This window comes from Dreissena polymorpha, chromosome 1 (genome assembly GCF_020536995.1).
Source record: "Dreissena polymorpha isolate Duluth1 chromosome 1, UMN_Dpol_1.0, whole genome shotgun sequence".
Lineage (NCBI taxonomy): Eukaryota > Metazoa > Mollusca > Bivalvia > Myida > Dreissenidae > Dreissena > Dreissena polymorpha.
In genome coordinates this window covers 144,311,405-144,329,594 of record NC_068355.1, presented here as the reverse complement: position 1 = coordinate 144,329,594, position 18,190 = coordinate 144,311,405, and the positions used below count along the sequence as shown (strand labels likewise).

General features: G+C 34.8%; 1 protein-coding gene across 2 annotated transcripts; it reads right to left on the bottom strand.

Annotated features, from left to right (window-relative positions):
* Positions 1–5,317: 5,317 nt before the first annotated feature.
* LOC127853859 (protein pitchfork-like) lies at positions 5,318–18,183 on the bottom strand. Of its 2 annotated transcripts, XM_052388663.1 has the most exons (7): positions 18,011–18,183; positions 13,403–13,474; positions 12,492–12,637; positions 10,031–10,129; positions 8,115–8,251; positions 6,848–6,974; positions 5,318–5,415 (listed from the first exon to the last, which is right to left on the bottom strand). In XM_052388663.1, exons 1-7 carry the CDS (start codon positions 18,015–18,017, stop codon positions 5,350–5,352), a joined length of 654 nt encoding a protein of 217 aa, XP_052244623.1. In that variant the 5' UTR covers positions 18,018–18,183; the 3' UTR covers positions 5,318–5,349. The 2 variants fall into 2 exon arrangements, with proteins under 2 accessions (XP_052244623.1, XP_052244628.1); XM_052388668.1 differs by lacking the exon at positions 13,403–13,474.
* Between the last annotated feature and the right edge of the window lie 7 nt (positions 18,184–18,190).

The window sequence follows — 18,190 nt, the reverse complement described above, 5'->3', positions numbered from 1 at the left end:
AAAGGTTATTATGGGACGACCCTTTATGCTGCACATGCTATTATGGGATGACCCTTTATGCTGCACAGGCTATTATGGGACGACCCTTTATGCTGCAAAGGCTATTATGGGATGACCCTTTATGCTGCACATGCTATTATGGGATGACCCTTTATGCTGCACAGGCTATTATGGGACGACCCTTTATGCTGCAAAGGCTATTATGGGACGACCCTTTATGGCTCACTTGATATTTGTTAAATGCATATATTATACTTTTCAAGAGAGTTGTTTCTTGTCCTTTCTTCAGGTTTCTTTTTCTTTTGAGTGACAATATTGCTTCAACAAAATGCTCTGAAATGTTTATGTACCTTCTAATAATTAAGAGTGAATCCCCCCCCCCCCCCCAATAATGGGGGTTTTGTAGGATATCCACCTACTTAACATGTTTCAAAACTCACATCCCTTGATGATGAAGGTTGAAATAGTTGATGCTAACATACAATATCATTGTCTTCCTGATGCAAATATCGATGCAAATTGGTCCTACAAATTCTGGCTCTCAGCTGCTGGACACAAATGCAAGCACAACTTGACTCACAACCTCTGGGTGTACAGAAATTTCTTTTATTGCATGATTTTCAATTATAACATCCGATTTTACTGTATGAAGCAAACATTACATAAAGAAGTGAAAACGGGTATAGCAAAATCAAGAGACACAATAATTTTCAGAATATTAACAAAATACTATAATTTTAATATTCAATTTGGAATTACTTTTTTTTTAAACAAAAGTATACATTTTGTATTTATAAATGCAGATGTTTCTATTAGAACGCAAGCAAATTGATCCAGTTTCAAGATGCTTTAAATGTAATAATTACTTGCGTATAACTGTTGATATTTGATCAACTATAGACAGAACACAAACACATTGACTGTAATTATTCCATGTTATTTTTAAAATGCATTTTCATGGTTTTATAAAACAACATTTGACACAAACATATTAAACATGTTCAAAAGTTGTGTACCAAATAGGTGACACAAAGTATGTCCATGATATGCTGAGTAAATTTTATTATCCCCCGTCATAGGCGGAGGGATATTGTTTTGGCGTTGTCCGTCCTTCCGTCTGTCTTTCCGGCACTTTTATGTCTGGAGCCATATCTTGGAAGTGCTTTTGCGGATATCATTGAAACTTGGTATGAGTATATAATTATATGGATAAGAGGATGATGCACGCCAAATGGCATTGTAAACCATCTGTTAATAACGGAGTTATAGCCCTTTGTATCTTGCAAAAATGCTTTTTTTGTGTCCAGAGCCATATCTTGGAAGTGCTTTGGCGGATTTCATTGAAACTTGGTATGAGTAAATATATGGATAAGAGGATGATGCACGCCAAATGGCATTGTGCACCATCTGATAATAACAGAGTTATAGCCCTTTGTATCTTGAAAAAAATGCTTTTTTTGTGTGTCCAGAAAACTTTTGTGTCCAGAAGTATATTGGCGGGGGATATCAATTCAATGAATTTGCTTGTTAATTTTTAAATCAGGCATATACAATTGTAAATACGGTCTGCATTTAGCATTACTTATTGGTAGAAATCAAATTGTGGTATGTTAAGTGTTTTTATGGTTTTAGGCAAAACTATTTTATTTTGTTAATATATAGCATCACTGAATGTTATACAATGAATTAAGAATTAGATGTAAGTGAGCAGTGTTTATATTATCCATGACTGATCCTTGAAAATATATTTAAAAATATTATTTTGTTGTCAATTCATTATTATATCAGTCAGTTGTAAAGAAGCCGTTCAAACATAAAAAACCTGCAACAAATACATTGAGTTTTGTTCTGGGAACACTGGGCTTTATGCATATGGGTAGAGTGTTGTCCAGATAAGCTTTAGCAGTCTGTACAGGCTTATCAGGAACAACACTTTCAACTTTTTTTAGCTCACCTGATTGCTCAGGTGAGCTTTTGTGACTGGTTTTTGTCCGTCGTATGTCCTTCCGTTAACATTTGCTCATAAACACTCTAGAGGCCACATTTCTTGTCCCATCTTCATGAAACTTGGTCAGAAGCTTTGTCCCAATAAAATCTCGGCCGAGTTCGAAACTGGGTTGTGCCGGGTCAAAAACTAGGTAAAAAAAAGAAAAACCTTGTAAACACTGTAGAAGTCACATTTCATGCCCAATCTTCATGTAACTTTGTCAAAATGTTTGTCTTAATGATATCTTGGTTGAGTTCAAAAGTGGTTCCGATCCGTTGAAAAACATGGCCACCAGTGGGCAGGGCAGTTTTCCTTATTTGGCTATAGAGAAACCTTGTAAACACTCTAGAAGTCACAATTTTTGCCCAATCGTCATGAAAGTTGGTCAAAACATTGGTTCAATTGATATCTCGGACGAGTTCGAAAATGGTCGAGATCGGTGAAAAAACATGGCCGCCAGTGGACGGGGCATTTTTCTCTATATGTATATAGTGGCAGTTTTCCCTATTCGGCTATTGAGAAACCTTGTAAACACTCTAGAAGTCGCAATTTTTGCCCAATCATCATGAAAGTTGGTCAAAACATTGATTTTATTGATATCTCGGACGAGTTTGAAAATGGTTGGGATCAGTGAAAAAACATGGCCGCCAGTGGGCGGGGGCATTTTTCTCTATATGTATATAGTGAAAACATGTGAACACAATATAAGTCACATTTTTGGCCTAATTTTCATGACATTTGCTCAAAACATTTGTTTCCTTGATACGAGAGTCGAGTTAAAAAATGGTTCCCGTCAGTTGAATAACATGGCTGCTGGGACGGGGGGCAGTTTTCTCATTATGCCCCCCCCCCCTTTCGAAGAAGAGAGGGTATATTGTTTTGCTCATCCGTCCGTCCACCAGATGGTTTCCGGATGATAACTCAAGAGCGCTTATGCCAAGGATCATGAAACTTCATAGGTACATTGATCATGACTCACAGATGACCCCTATTGATTATCAGGTCACTAGATCAAAGGTCAAGGTCACAGTTCCAAAAAACGTATTCACACAATGGCTGTCAAGGTCACGGTGACTCAACTTAGAAAAATGGTTTCCGGATGATAACTCAAAAATGCTTACGCCTAGGATCATGAAATTTCATAGGTACATTGATTATGACTCGTAGATGACTCCTATTGATTTTCAGGTCACTAGGTCAAAGGTCAAGGTCACAGTGACCTGAAATAGTAAAATGGTTTCTGGATGATAACTCAAGAACGCTTATGTCTAGGATCATGAAACTTCATAGGTACAATGATCATGACTCGCAGATGACCCCTATTGATTTTCAGGTCACTAGGTCAAAGGTCAAGGTCATGGTGACCTGAAATAGTAAAATGGTTTCTGGATGATAACTCAAGAACGCTTATGCCTAGGTTCATGAAACTTCATAGGTATATTAATCATGACTCGCAGATGACCCCTATTGATTATCAGGTCACTAGGTCAAAGGTCAAGGTCACAGTTCCAAAAAAACGTATTCACACAATGGCTGTAAATGGTTTCTGGATGACAACTCAAGAATGCTTACGCCTAGGATCATGAAATTTCATAGGTACATCGATCATGACTGGCAGATGAAATAATGATGAAACTTGACCCGGATGTTTGTCTGGACAATATCTAGGTCAAGTTTGACATTTGGTAAACCGACTCCTCTCAGGTGAACGAACTAGGGCCATCTTGGCCCTCTTGTTTGTAAAACGAGTCTCAATTGATATTTATGCAGTATATATAGTATTCATGGGAGTTGTTTCTCGTCCTATACGATTACATTGTTTTGAGTTACCAATCTGCTTCAACAAACTGCTCTGAAATGTTGATGTATCTTCTTCATACTTTAAAGTAAAGGTACAATATCAAATGGGTCCCCTGAACTCTGGTTGTCAGTTATATAGTTGAGGTTAACATGATACAGTATCAAATGGGTCCCCTGAACTCTGGTTGTCAGTTACAGGACAAAAACAAAGGCAAGCACAACTTGATTGCAGCCTCTGGGCATTCAAACATTTCTTTTATTGCATGATTTTAAATTGTAACATCCTATTTTAAAAAGCAAACATAACATTGCAAAACATTAACATGTACAGGTCAAGCTAAATCAAGAGACAAAATGATTCTCAAAAAGTATACAAAATACTATGTATTGAATATAAAAAATGTTAATATTAAATTACTTTTATAAGGACAAAAGTTTACTTCCATAAATGATCAAAATAGTATATTACAAATAATGGCAGATCCTTCAGTATCAAAATAAAGTAACATCAAAATTACAACATACATATGTTATTATTCTGCATCACAAATCAACAACAAAAACACTGCTTAATTAATTACTGCAACATGTACATATAGCAGCAAATTTTAGAAGTGAACATATTAAATGAAAATATGTGTGGCATTTACCTGTAATAACATAAACATATAGTAACGATTGGTAATCCTTGGATTTATATCGAGTAATAATTCCAGACAGTGGTTGAAAATGATAAAAATTAACAGATGTTTTTACTTGATCAGTGCCTATTTATCCTTGAGATAAATACTTTCAAATTCAAACTGTTTTTTAAGTCCTTAACATGCAACTAGGAGAACTTGCTCCTATGAAAGTATTTATTTTATGTACAAAACCAGTTTCAAAAATGCTTACATTCATAAATGTATATTTTTTATAAAACAGTAAATGGATTCTGGATATCAGTGAATTTAATTACCTGGTAAATAAAACTAAATTCTTATTGGATTTCAAAACATAACATACAATATTTAAACAATATTCTTTGGATTTTAGTACCATTTTATTTTAGAATTTTCATAATGACAAAATGTATTACTTTTGTTAGAACTGAAAAATATTCTTTGTTAACCACTTAAAACGTTTTAGAAATTGGGTTCAATTTTCCTATCTGTACAAACTGACATTATTAAATTTGAAATGATTGTTAACCCTTTAAGTGCAGGAACCGAATTTTGAAGGCCTTTGCAAACAGTTTGTATCCAGATGAGACGCCACAGAACGTGGCGTTTCATCAGGATCCAAACTGTTTGTTATTCTGATAGTATTATTGAAAAAAAATCGAAGAAAATGCTATTTTTAGAAATTCAGCAGATGACATTTTAGCAGACGACAAATTACCCAGCATGCAAAGGGTTAAAACTACGGATTAGCCTCATAACTTACTATGAATATTTAAACAGATTCCTCACACCAGCTGCCAGTGGACACAGTACTAAAATCTATGATGTATGTACACTGCTTTGTATAAAATCTGAGCACACATCAAAAGAAAATATCAAAGTTTATTTCAACATATATATTCAGTAATACAATTTCAAATATGCTAACTTCTTGTTGTACTTCTTTTCTTCTTTTGTGCTGAACAACTGAAAATAAGAAATGGGCATGATTCTTAACACACTGTTTGGTATTAGTGATCATAAAATGGGATCAAACTATACAGTAATTTTTTTTATTTTACTTGAATACACAACTTACAACTTAGTGAATAATTAAACTGACTTAATTAATGTTCCGCTTAAGTTTATGTCAAGAATGTATTAATTTAGCACAGAACAGTATTTAATTTATATCTGTATGAAATACTCATAGATGTATTTTAGTAATACATGATATAATTATTATATAATTATAACCTTAGCAGGAAATGCTAAACGTGAGCCATTGTTATCAACCTATTTATTGCATTATGCGAATCCCAATGTGTGTGATAAATAATTGTTAGCTTGTAATTACTCTAGAGACAATATTTTATTATCCATTCTTCATGAAACTTGGTAAGAATGCTTGTCTTGTTTCAGATCTAGGCCAAATTTGCATGTGGGTCACCTGTGCTCCAAAACTAGATCAGCAGGTCAAATGTGTCTTGTTCTGTGACAATTGGGCAAAATGCATGTGTGTTAAGTGCCGTCCCAGATTAGCCTGTACAGTCTGCACAGGCTAATCAGGAACAACACTTTCCCTCTTTTATGGTATTTTTTCATTTAAAGGAAGTCCCTTCTTACCAAAAATCTTATTAAGGCGGAGAGTGTCGTCCCTGATTAGCCTGTGCAGACTGCACAGGCTAATCTGGGACGTCACTTTACGCAAAAGCATTATACCCAGTTTTCTCAGAACGCGACTCAAATCATTAAAATAAACAACATGTTATCACTCTGAATGATACATTTTTTACTAAATTTTAATGAAACTTGGTCGGATTGTTTATCTTGACGATGTCTGGGTCAAGTTAGAATCTGGGTCGCATGCACACAAAAACTAGGTCATCAGATCTAATCTTATAAAAACCTTGTTTTGATAACACATTTATAAGTCAATCTCAATGAAATTAAGTCAGAATATCTATCTTTACAAATCTGAAGTTTAGTTTAAAAAGGCATTGCATGTTTCCAAAAACTAGGTCATCCATGAAACTTATTAAAACCATTTTACCTCTTTTTATTTGAGTCAAACCTTAATTATGTGCATTCAAAAATTATGTCACTAGGTCAAATAGTGTGACCATTCTTAAAGCTACATTTTATGTCTTAATCTTAATTAATAAGAACGTTTACTTATGACAATTTGTTTTAATTTGGGTCAAATGTTCCCAAATATTAGGTAACAAAGAAAATAGCAGGAATCAGGGTCAAGTGGGGTCAAAAAATGTCACCAGGTCAAGTCTTCGACAATTGCTCTACCTTGAAATCAGGTATGTGCTTTAGGGGCCATCATGACCCTCTTGTTTTTATAAAGCATACATTCTCAGAGATGGCCTACAATGCATGAAAATGATCCAACTAGAAGGGACTATAGTACCTTTTCTGTGTTTTGATCTATGATACTGCGGACCTGAATGGTGGGCATCAAAATGGGCTCGCCACCAAACGACTGATGCCACTGCACCTTCCTATTTCGTCGCACCTGGTGTTCATAGGCACCTGGCCTGCAATTGGACAAGAGCAGAACAACTTTAGCAAATTATTATTATATAGCCTGGTATAGAAATACTCATTTTTCATCTTTAGCCTAGTAACATAGTGATTTTTATTTGACTTTACTTGGTTGTTTTCTTATGGGTTTATATCTTATTAGTTAAGTCCTTTTTTTATTAAAACCTGTAATGATGTAAAAAAAAAACATGACATCATTTTAATAAATTACAACTAAGGATTCAATTTGAACAGCGCACCCATCAAACTTGATGGTCATATATGGTTACATGAATGACAGGGTATAGTAAAACAGATGAAAAGTTATAGAAGAATTCTTTTTGTAGATGTAACTTGAAATTGATGTTTAATGCTATGAAGTGAATGTGTGGAGAATACCAGTTAATTATAACTCTAGATTGAGTGAAATGATAAGGTTTGATCAATATAATCTGGATTTATTATTGTGACTCATTTTAAACAATAAGTTCATATGAAAAGTGTAAATTTGTTATCCTTTTAAATGAACAAAAACAAATGATAACATTCAATATGTTATATAATTAAGTGAAACAATAATCCAAGGACTCACTCGGTATTTGTCCCCTTTTTATGATGCTGTTAAAATGAATTTAAATTAATATTTGCATTATGTATATGACCTGGTAATAAACGGACATAATAAAAAATACATAACTTATTTTTTGTTTTGGGAAAGGGCTTTAACTTCCCTGTTTTGAGAATAATGCACATACAACACTGAGAAAGGGAAAGAATAAAACTTTGTTAATTTGAAATTTTGGAGAAAAAAAAAATCATATGTGTCGTGGCCTGAGAAAACTGGGCAAAATGCATGTGCGTAAAGTGTCGTCCCAGATTAGCCTGTGCAGTCTGCACAGGCTAATCAGGGATGACACTTTCTGCCTAAATTGGATTTTTGCTAAGAAGCGACTTTATTAAACGAAAAATGTCATAAAAGCAGAAAGTGTCGTTTCTGATTAGCCGGTGCGGACTGCATAGGCTAATCTGGGATGACAATTTAAGCACATGCATTAAGCCCAGTTTTCTCAGAACATGGCTCATATAAACATTGATTAGGAGAAAGGGTCCTCAGGACCTTACTTTAGCCCTGACAAATTATGTGATGTTCATACCCAGGTAAGACCTCACTGATGTCCCTCCTGTACACGGGAAATCTGTCGGCCCCCACAAGGAACGGCTTCTGTGACGTGTCAAACTCCATAAGCTTTGTGGTTTCTGTCTGATAAGCCATAGGGCTGGGTGTCTGGAACTAAACACATAGTCAAGTTCAGAATCAAGCTGTCAACATTCTTTGATTGACAAGTTTTTTTTATATAATTTGTTTACAATTTTCATTCAATCTACATAATTGCACCCAAGCTTACTATGCCTTTTTACACTGGTTTAGGCATTTAAAGTTTTAAACATTTATTATATTTAATAATGTAAACTATCAATTTGTCACAGACAAATCCACAACAGTGTAAGTGGACACAACACCAGACAAATGACCATAATTCTGCAGAAACTTGTCACAACAAAATTTCAGTTTTTCACAATCATCTACACATTAAAGTCATTCATCTGTGAAAGTCGGAGCAAAATCCTTTCAGTAACAGAAATTTAAGAGGAATAGAATTTGAGACATATGTAGGTACATATGGTTGATAAGTTGCAATGCTAAAGGGGGCTAAATAAATTGAAATTACACACACACACAAACACACACACAAAGTCAAAAATCTTTGTTATAAATATCAATTTAGATTGCTTTGTTTTATATATATGTAACCCAGAAAAAAATGTCAGTGCAACTCCTTTAGAATCCACTATGTGTGCAACTTCCACATCACTTTGCACAACAAAACAAAAGTAACCATGATAATGACACAGGAAAACATTTAAATATCAAATATTTTATCATCTGATATAAATGCTGTACACTGACTTTGAAAAAGAACACTTTAATTTCATTATTGGAACACTGTGCACCATAACCAACAGTAGCAAAAAGTGTGTATGATTTACCGTTGCCATGGTATTTTGTCTCTTGATCTTAGCTACGTTCCAATCAAAACATAATAAATCTAATCCACTTTTACTTTTTGGGAGTTCGCCCTGAAAGATTTACATGTCAGGCTAACAAAACAGCATTTAAACTAAAAGCAATCTCCTTCATACCAACAACTGTTATAGTATTATTAAAGGGATCTTTTCACGCTTTGGTAAATTGACAAAATTGAAAAAAGTTGTTTCAGATTCGCAAATTTTCGTTTTAGTTATGATATTTGTGAGGAAACAGTAATACTGAACATTTACCATGGTCTAATATAGCCATTATATGCATCTTTTGACGATTTTAAAACCTAAAAATTATAAAGCGTTGCAACGCGAAACGATTGAATAATTTGGAGAGTTCTGTTTTTGTCGTTAAGTTTTGTGAAACTACGAAGATTGCTTATATAACGTATAAAATACGTTTATCAAGTGTACTCGGCGGAATAGCTCAGTAGGCTAAAGCGTTTTTACTTCAGGACTCTGGCAGGACTCCAGGGGTCACTGGTTCGAAACCTGGTCCGGGCAATGTTCTTTTCCTTTTTTTAATTTTATTCTTGATTTTTTACTGGAGCTTTTACGATCCAATGTTTACATTTATCGATATAAAGCATTTAATGAATAAGTTAAAAAATGCCAAAATCTGTGAAAAGGCACCTTTAATATCTTTCATAAAATCTGTTAAAAGAAAAACAGCTGAACCTTTATTAACAGCAAATTTGGTTGATTCTGAAAATGATTTTCATGCCATATGCAGCCAGCGGAGCTCTAGACCAGCTCTAACATTTGCGTAGTCTGGTCAGGTGCTCCGCTGGCTACCCAGCGTCTGCTAATGAGACCATGAAATCTAGCATGACTTTATAGAAGGCAGTGTAGCTCCCGACCAGACTTCATAAGTGAGCAGGCTCAGGTCTGGTGTTACACTGGCTGCATATGGCATATATAAGAACCACTTTCACATTATGCGGCTCTGAGATTATAAATCAATACTTACAACATGCTCTTTTGGGAATCTAGGGCCGGTCCTAGCACCAAGTGTGTATCCTTTCTTTGAGTTGATTTTGTGCTCTATGCCATACCAGAAGTTTGTTTTCTGTAAACAAAAATTATATATAACCTGAAAGAAGCACTACAGTTGTGACCTCAAATAATGATATCTTACTTATTCCACTTGAAAAATTGTAAAGTGGAAACCCTCTAAACCGGATGGTGTCTTAAACGGAATTTCCCCAAAAAGAGCCTAAATATGCAGACCCCTTTTTATTTCATTATATATGGGCCATGCTCTGTGATAAAGGGGTTTAATGCATGTGCTAAAAGTGTTGTCCCAGATAAGCCTGTGAAGTCTGCACAGGCTAATCAGGGACAACACTTTCTGCTTTAATGATATTTTTCCCTTCAAGAACGTCCCTTCTTAGCAAAATCCAGTTTAGGCAGAAATTGTAGTCCCTGATTAGCCTGTACGGACTTCACAGGCTAATCTGGGATGACACAACGCACATGCATTAAACCCCTTTTTCACAGAGCACGGCCCATATTTATCTGTAAAAAAAACTTCATCACAGTAACAATAAAATGTGAACCGAGGATTAAAGTGTCATAAAAAGACAGAGAACACATTGGGAACTTTGGTTATGCATCATGACCAGAGTACTTTAGTTCAAAATATCCTTGGAAATTATTCTGCTCACTACCAATTGAAGTCATAATTCACACTTGTTTAAACATTCTTTTAATATTCTTGTCTAATTGTAAAATTTGTTTGCTTTGAAAGAGGAACATTGTTTGTGAATGGTACATATATTTATATAAATAAACTTGTTTGTGAAATTTAATGTTTAATGAAAATATAATAATTGGTATTGTACAAAAGAATGTATAATCAGGATACATGAAACAATAAAAACATTTGACTACTGTGAGGATTAAGTCTTAAATAAACAGAGACTCATCAAAAGCTACCTCTCCTCTAGACTGGAATCCCCTCGAGATTAAACTTTTATCATGGTCCCAAGGATTCACGGTTTAAAGGGTGTTCCCTGTATTTCGTTTTATATTCAATACAAACCTCCCTGATGTTTTCTGATTGGACCGAAGTGCTCAATAATATTAATCGACCAGCAGAAGACCTTTCAAAAACAAGAGATGTGTTTGTCAGAAACACAATGCCCCCTAATGCGCCCAGAGCTCCATGTAAGGGCCGTACAGCCGTAAATACGGCTTTTTCATGAAGGTTTACGCATTTATTTTTATAAACTGGACGTACAATTACAACTTTAAAATCTTTTTTACGCATTAACAAAAAAATTCTGGTCGCACCGATACGTGCGCTTCAGCGCGGCGTGATTTTATTGGTCTCTAACCTAACGGCGCTTTTCGTTTATATAAATAACCAAAAAGTTGTAGACTGAGTTCTGGTATTATTGTCTATTCTGTCGGGTGATTTCCGATAACTCGTTAACAATATGTATGCGCGCAAGGGAAGGCCAGCTGGACAGAAAGCGTTTTAAAAAAACACACTTTGTTGTCATATAATGACATTAAATCTGTAAACCCAGAAAAATGCATTTTCGCCCCGATATTAAACGATTTGATTGCATCAGTGGCTAAAAACGTTATTTATTCATGAGTTTTAAAGTGTAGTAGTTGTATTTGCATCATAATTCAGAATGGAAACCCAAATACAGTAACTGTTTAAGAAGCTAAATATATCTATTATAATTGCTGCAAATGTTTCTGTAAAGTCAGTTATACACCCTTCAATATCTAAGAACACAAGTAGTACAGTACTACCTTTATTTTTGGATATGGTAGTTCAGGTACTAATTGATTGTCAGCGTTACTCCTTTTCTTTCTGTCAGTAGCGGTACAGTTACTAATTTCACAAATCCTTATCTGGGGCTCTGGCGCCACTTTTTTTTTACCTTTGACCTTGAAGGATGACCTTGACCTTTTACCACTCAAAATGTGCAGCTCCATGAGATACACATGCATGCCAAATATGAAGTTGCTATGTTCAATATTCCAAAAGTTATTTCACAACTTTACTGTAGGGTAAAGTTTTGGTGTTGTTTTTTTTACCTTTGACCTTGAAGGATGACCTTGACCTTTCATCACTCAAAATGTGCAGCTCCATGAGATACACATGCATGCCAAATACGAAATTGCTATGTTCAATATTTCAAAAGTTATTGCAAAACTTTACTGTAAGATTAAAGTTTTGGGACAGAATGACAGACAGACAGAAAGAAAGACAGGCCAAAAACAATATACCCCCGATCATTCGATCTGGGGGCATAAACAATTATGTGCATATATGATTCTCATGATGATCAGGGCAATTCATTTTCCTGCTACAATTTTGAGAGATTTATGTTACAAAGTTAAATCATTAACACTTTAAGTATTATGAATAAAGGTACATATCATGATTTCAAAAAAGATATTTAAATAACCTCTTCATTCTCATAGCAACCAGGACCTCTGTGTGGCGCTCCTCTAAGCGGACAAATCTCGTTACCAAAGCGATTCTGCGGCATCTTGGTGGGAAACATCTCCCGGTCCAAGGTTGTCATGAAGGAAATCTTGGGGCCCTTATCAACTGCAGCCATAATATAGGAGAATATTTTTATAGTAAATGAGAGTGAAATTCAACATTTAATATTCTGCAAAATCATTTAAAAGTTTGATTGTTTTCCACAGTAATTGACAGATGTTAAAAATGTTTTGATAGTTAACTACTCAATACTTACAGGTTAATTCAAACAAATATGCTATTAATAAAATATTAATTTAATAATTGAATAAATTATAAAACAGCATAGCCACACTTATGCTATTTGCAAAACAAAAATCACACAACAATCAATGCAATTTTTACACTGAATCACACAAATAAGTAAACAGTAATTAAGTAACATATAAGGTGTACAAAAGTCAAGAAAATCTATACACACGAAAATGTTTAAAAATATAATTATCTTTCATATGGTTTATATTTATATTATATTTCTTATACTCAAATTGTAAGTTAAATCATTGTTAGTTCATAGTAAATTATCAGAGAAATCTATGCATTTATTCTGTCAGTTAACCCTTCGCCACTTAGATACATATTTTAATGCATGTGCAGTCCCTTACAAAATTAAATTTAAGACCTTTCTTACTAGATTTAAGTTTTAAAGACTTCATTTCCAACCCTTAGATACTGATGAGCAGCACACAGCATTAAACCTAAACAGACTGCAAGTAACTCCCAAGCTGTTCTGGGTTTATGCTGTTTGCCATTTTCACTTTACTTCTAAGTGGGAAAGGGTAAATGTGCTCTTAAGAACTGGCAGAAGTATGTCCAGAAGACTGGTGTTACCTGTCCGTGTGGTGTTAGAAAGCCCAACAACATCTTGAAAAGACTGAGGACTATCTACTGACAATGCATCAACTACAAGAACACATCACACACACAATGTTAAAAGCAGCATCTAACTACAAATTAATGCTAAGATGCAGAATTAAGCGTAAGCCTAGAATAGCATTTCAATACCAGATATGGTCACTGACACTTCAAAACAACGAGTTACATCATATTCACACCAAAATATCATTTACTCAGGCGTAATATTTACCAAAATTTGAGATTGCACAATTTTATGAGTGGTTTTTCTATCATCTTGCAAAAATGGTTAAGGATACTGGAAAATGTTGTCAAAATGTCTGCCTATTTGACTAACAGACAACTGTAACAATAACCATTCTTGTTCAGTTACAGTTGTGATGTTTTAATGTATTTTCATACACAACATTGTGACATTATGACTTTTCAGTACTTAAAGAAATATTTATCAAATTGTCACTTCCAGATTTGGCAAGCTTTGAAAATTATAACTTTATTATACAAAATAAATTTGAATTTTGTGAGCATTGGAATCTAATTTTGAACCTGGTTTTCTTAAGATAAATTCACAAATCATCATTTCGCACTAACAAACACAAGACAAAGTATATATGTTCTAGGGTGTTTGAAATAATATTTGCAAAAAATGTGAATTAAACTTTTAGTCAACTAAAAAAATATTTTCGTATTTCAGTGATAAATGTTGATTGCTACAAAACAATAAGTATGGTCCCACAGTCCCACTAGTGACCAAATTTCTCAATAATAGACCATCAATTGGTTAGTTTGACATTGACATTTGACCTTGACATTTTCACAAGGCCTCCATCATCAATCACAATCCTCTACTTAACGTGACCAACCTACTTATTAAGTAAAATGTACAAATCACAGGGACTTGCTCGTGCACAGATGATATGCTTAGTACTTTTAATTCTGTTTAGTTTAAACCATTTTATTTTAGCTTGATTGCTAATAGAAACGAGTCGGTTTCCTGGGCCTACAACCAATACTTGGTATCTTTGGTGAAGATCTAGAGAACGCTCCCCGAGTGGGGCTCAAACTCATGACCTCCCAATCACTAGGCGGACACCTTATCCATTACGCCACAGCAAACTCTGTTTGATAGACATTCAAAATTAATATGGCAACTGTAGTCCTGTTTTTGAAGCTTTTATCATCAAATAAAAAAACAAAAAGGCTCACAACAAGACAGTCTTGTTGTAAAATTGTGCATGCTTTGCGAGTAGTTTGTTTACAGGAACAAAATCTAACATTTAAAAAAAAGTTGACCAAAGTAACATTAGAACTAGTGCACACATTTTGAAAAAAGTATATTTAAGTTTTCTAAAAATTTAGTATTGCTACTCTTTGTACCACCGGTAAGTTTTTTAATCTGTTTAGCTACATAAGACACTTTAAAGAAACATCTAGAATTAAAAGCAAGACTTTCAAAAGGTTAGCTGTCATAAGAAAATAAATATTTATGTTAGAAATAAGCAACTGAAATAGTAACTGAAGAACCTTCACACGGATGATACAAAAGAACAAATCAAGAAAGGTGCAATGTATTATTTGCAATAAACAAGAGGGCCAAGATGGCCCTAGTTCGCTCACCTGAGAGGAGTCGGTTCATTCAATCTTTACCAAATGTCAAACTTGACCTAGATATTGTCAAAACAAACATCCTGGTCAAGTTTCATCATTTTTTCATCTGCGAGTAATGATCAATGTACCTATGAAGTTTCATGATCCTAGGCGTAAGCATTCTTGAGTTATCATCCGGAAACCATTTTTCTAAGTTGAGTCACCATGACCTTGACAGCCATTGTGTGAATACGTTTTTTGGCACTGTGACCTTGACCTTCGACCTAGTGACCTGATAATCAATAGGGGTCATCTGCGAGTCATGATCAATATACCTATGAAGTTTCATGAACCTAGGCATAAGCGTTCTTGAGTTATCATCCGGAAACCATTTTACTATTTCAGGTCACCATGACCTTGACCTTTGACCTAGTGACCTGAAAATCAATAGGGGTCATCTGCGAGTCATGATCATTGTACCTATGAATTTTCATGATCCTAGGCATAAGCGTTCTTGAGTTATCATCTGGAAACCATTTTACTATTTCGGGTCACCGTGACCTTGACCTTTGACCTAGTGACCTGAAAATCTGTAGGGGTCATCTGCGAGTCATGATCAATGTATCTATCAAGTTTCATGATCCTACGCCTAAGCGCTCTTGAGTTATCATCTGGAAACCATTTTACTTTTTAGGGTCATCGTGACCTTTACCTTTGACCTAGTGACCTGAAAATCAATAGGGGCTATCTGCAAGTCATGATCAATGTATCTATGAAGTTTCATGATCCTAGGCATAAGCGTTCTTGAGTTATCATCCGGAAACCATTTTACTGCTTTGGGTCACCGTGACCTTTGACCTAGTGACCTGAAAATCAATAGGGATCATCTGCGAGTCATGATCAATGTATCTATGACGTTTCATGATCCTTGGCATAAGCATTCTTGAGTTATCATCCGGAAACCATTTTACTATTTCGGGTCATCGTGACCTTGACCTTTGACTTAGTGACCTGAAAATCAATAAAGGTCATCTGCGAGTCATGATCAATGTACCTATGAAGTTTCATGATCCTTGGCATAAGCGCTCTTGAGTTATCATCCGGAAACCATCTGGTGGACGGATGGACCGATATGAGCAAAACAATATACCCCTTCTTCTTCGAAAGGGGGGGGGGGGGGCATAATGAAAAAACTGCCCCCCTCCCAGCAGCCATGTTATTCAACTGATCGGAACCATTTTTTAACTCAACTCTCGTATCAAGGAAACAAATGTTCTGAGCAACTTTCATGAAAATTGGGCCAAAAATGTGACTTCTACTGTGTTCACATGTTTTCACTATATACATATAGAGAAAAATGTCCCGCCCACTGGCGGCCATGTTTTTCACCTATCCCAACCATTTTCAAACTCGTCCGAGATATCAATAAAACCAATGTTTTGACCAACTTTCATGATGATTGGGCAAAAATTGTGACTTCTAGAGTGTTTACAAGGTTTTTCTATAGCCAAATAGGGAAAACTGCCACTATATACATATAGAGAACAATGCCCCGCCCACTGGTGGCCATGTTTTTTCACCGATCTCGACCATTTTCGAACTCGTCCGAGACATCAATTGAACCAATGTTTTGACCAACTTTCATGATGATTGGGCAAAAATTGTGACTTCAAGAGTGTTTACAAGGTTTCTCTATAGCTGAATAAGTAAAACTGCCCCGCCCACTGGCGGCCATGTTTTTCAACGAATTGGAACCACTTTTGAACTCAACCAAGATATCATTAAGAAAAACATTTTTACAAAGTTACATAAAGATTGGGATAAAAATGTGACTTCTACAGTGTTAACAAGGTTTTTCTTTTTTTGACCTAGTGACCTAGTTTTTGACCAGGCACAACCCAGTTTCGAACTCGGCCGAGATTTCATTGGGACAAAGCTTCGGACCAAGTTTAATGAAGATGGGACAAGAAATGTGCCCTCTAGAGTGTTTACGAGCAAATGTTAACGGACGGACAGACATACGACGGACAAAGACCGGTCACAAAAGCTCACCTGAGCAATCAGGTGAGCTTAAAATTGCTACAATAGTATAATGTGCTGAAAACGATTCATATAATTATGAATTTACTTTTACCGAATGAATCAACTGGCAAAAGAAACATATATATTGTAATTCTAATGGGGAAAAACATAACATAACATTTCAAGTTAATATGTTTATGGTTTCTATTATTTTCTTATTTTGATGCAGAAATGTTGATTATATTTATATTAAAGATGGAGAATACATGATTAATATTGGTACATCTAAAAAGTATATTTTTACTGAATTTTTATAATGTACTAATCTTAGTAATAATTTAATGCAACATACATGTATTTATTCAATTGCTTATGTTGACTGGTTCAGAAACAACGTATATCCTTCAACTTAAATCAAAGTTGTGTTGTAAATATGAAACAAGTTAATGGCCTTTTAATGTTATCCAATTCACATCTTAAATGTGTTATCATGTCATATACTGTTTAGCAATTATCAAGATTAGGTAAAGTAAGTCTTGATCAAGTACATTTTGAAACAGAGCAGCAGATGTATACATGATAGATGTGCTGATCTTGGCCAGACAGCCCAGCTTTTGTGCTTTCTGACCTGGTGTCCACATATGAGATGTTTTGTCACCACATTATTGAAAAGGAATTACGTTATTGAAGTTTACAAAATTTTACATTTGCCGTTAAAGATTTGTTGTTGAAAAACTTTTACAAATTAACAGTTTAATATAGTCAGCCTGTAAAATATTATTGACCGCATGTTTGAATTAGATTAATTAAAATCAACAAAATGTTAAACAAAGTCATACGCATTTCTTTTATAGCTAGTACCCGTTACAATACTACACAGTTAAGCCTATTCAGGCTATTTCCGAATATCATTCACTATCCGAATCTACTACAATACGTATACAAAGCTCATTTTGATGAAAAATCATGCAGTACCTTCCATATTTGCAATTTTTATGTTTCGCCGCAAAAATAAAATGATAAAGTTAAAGTTACACTGTAATTATTTAAAATAAAACTAATGATGTCTGCGTTAATCGTTGTTGATCGTCCCTTTTCCCTTGTTTACGTGTTGCTAGGGTCAAATATTGACCCGGAAACGATTTTGTTTAGCCA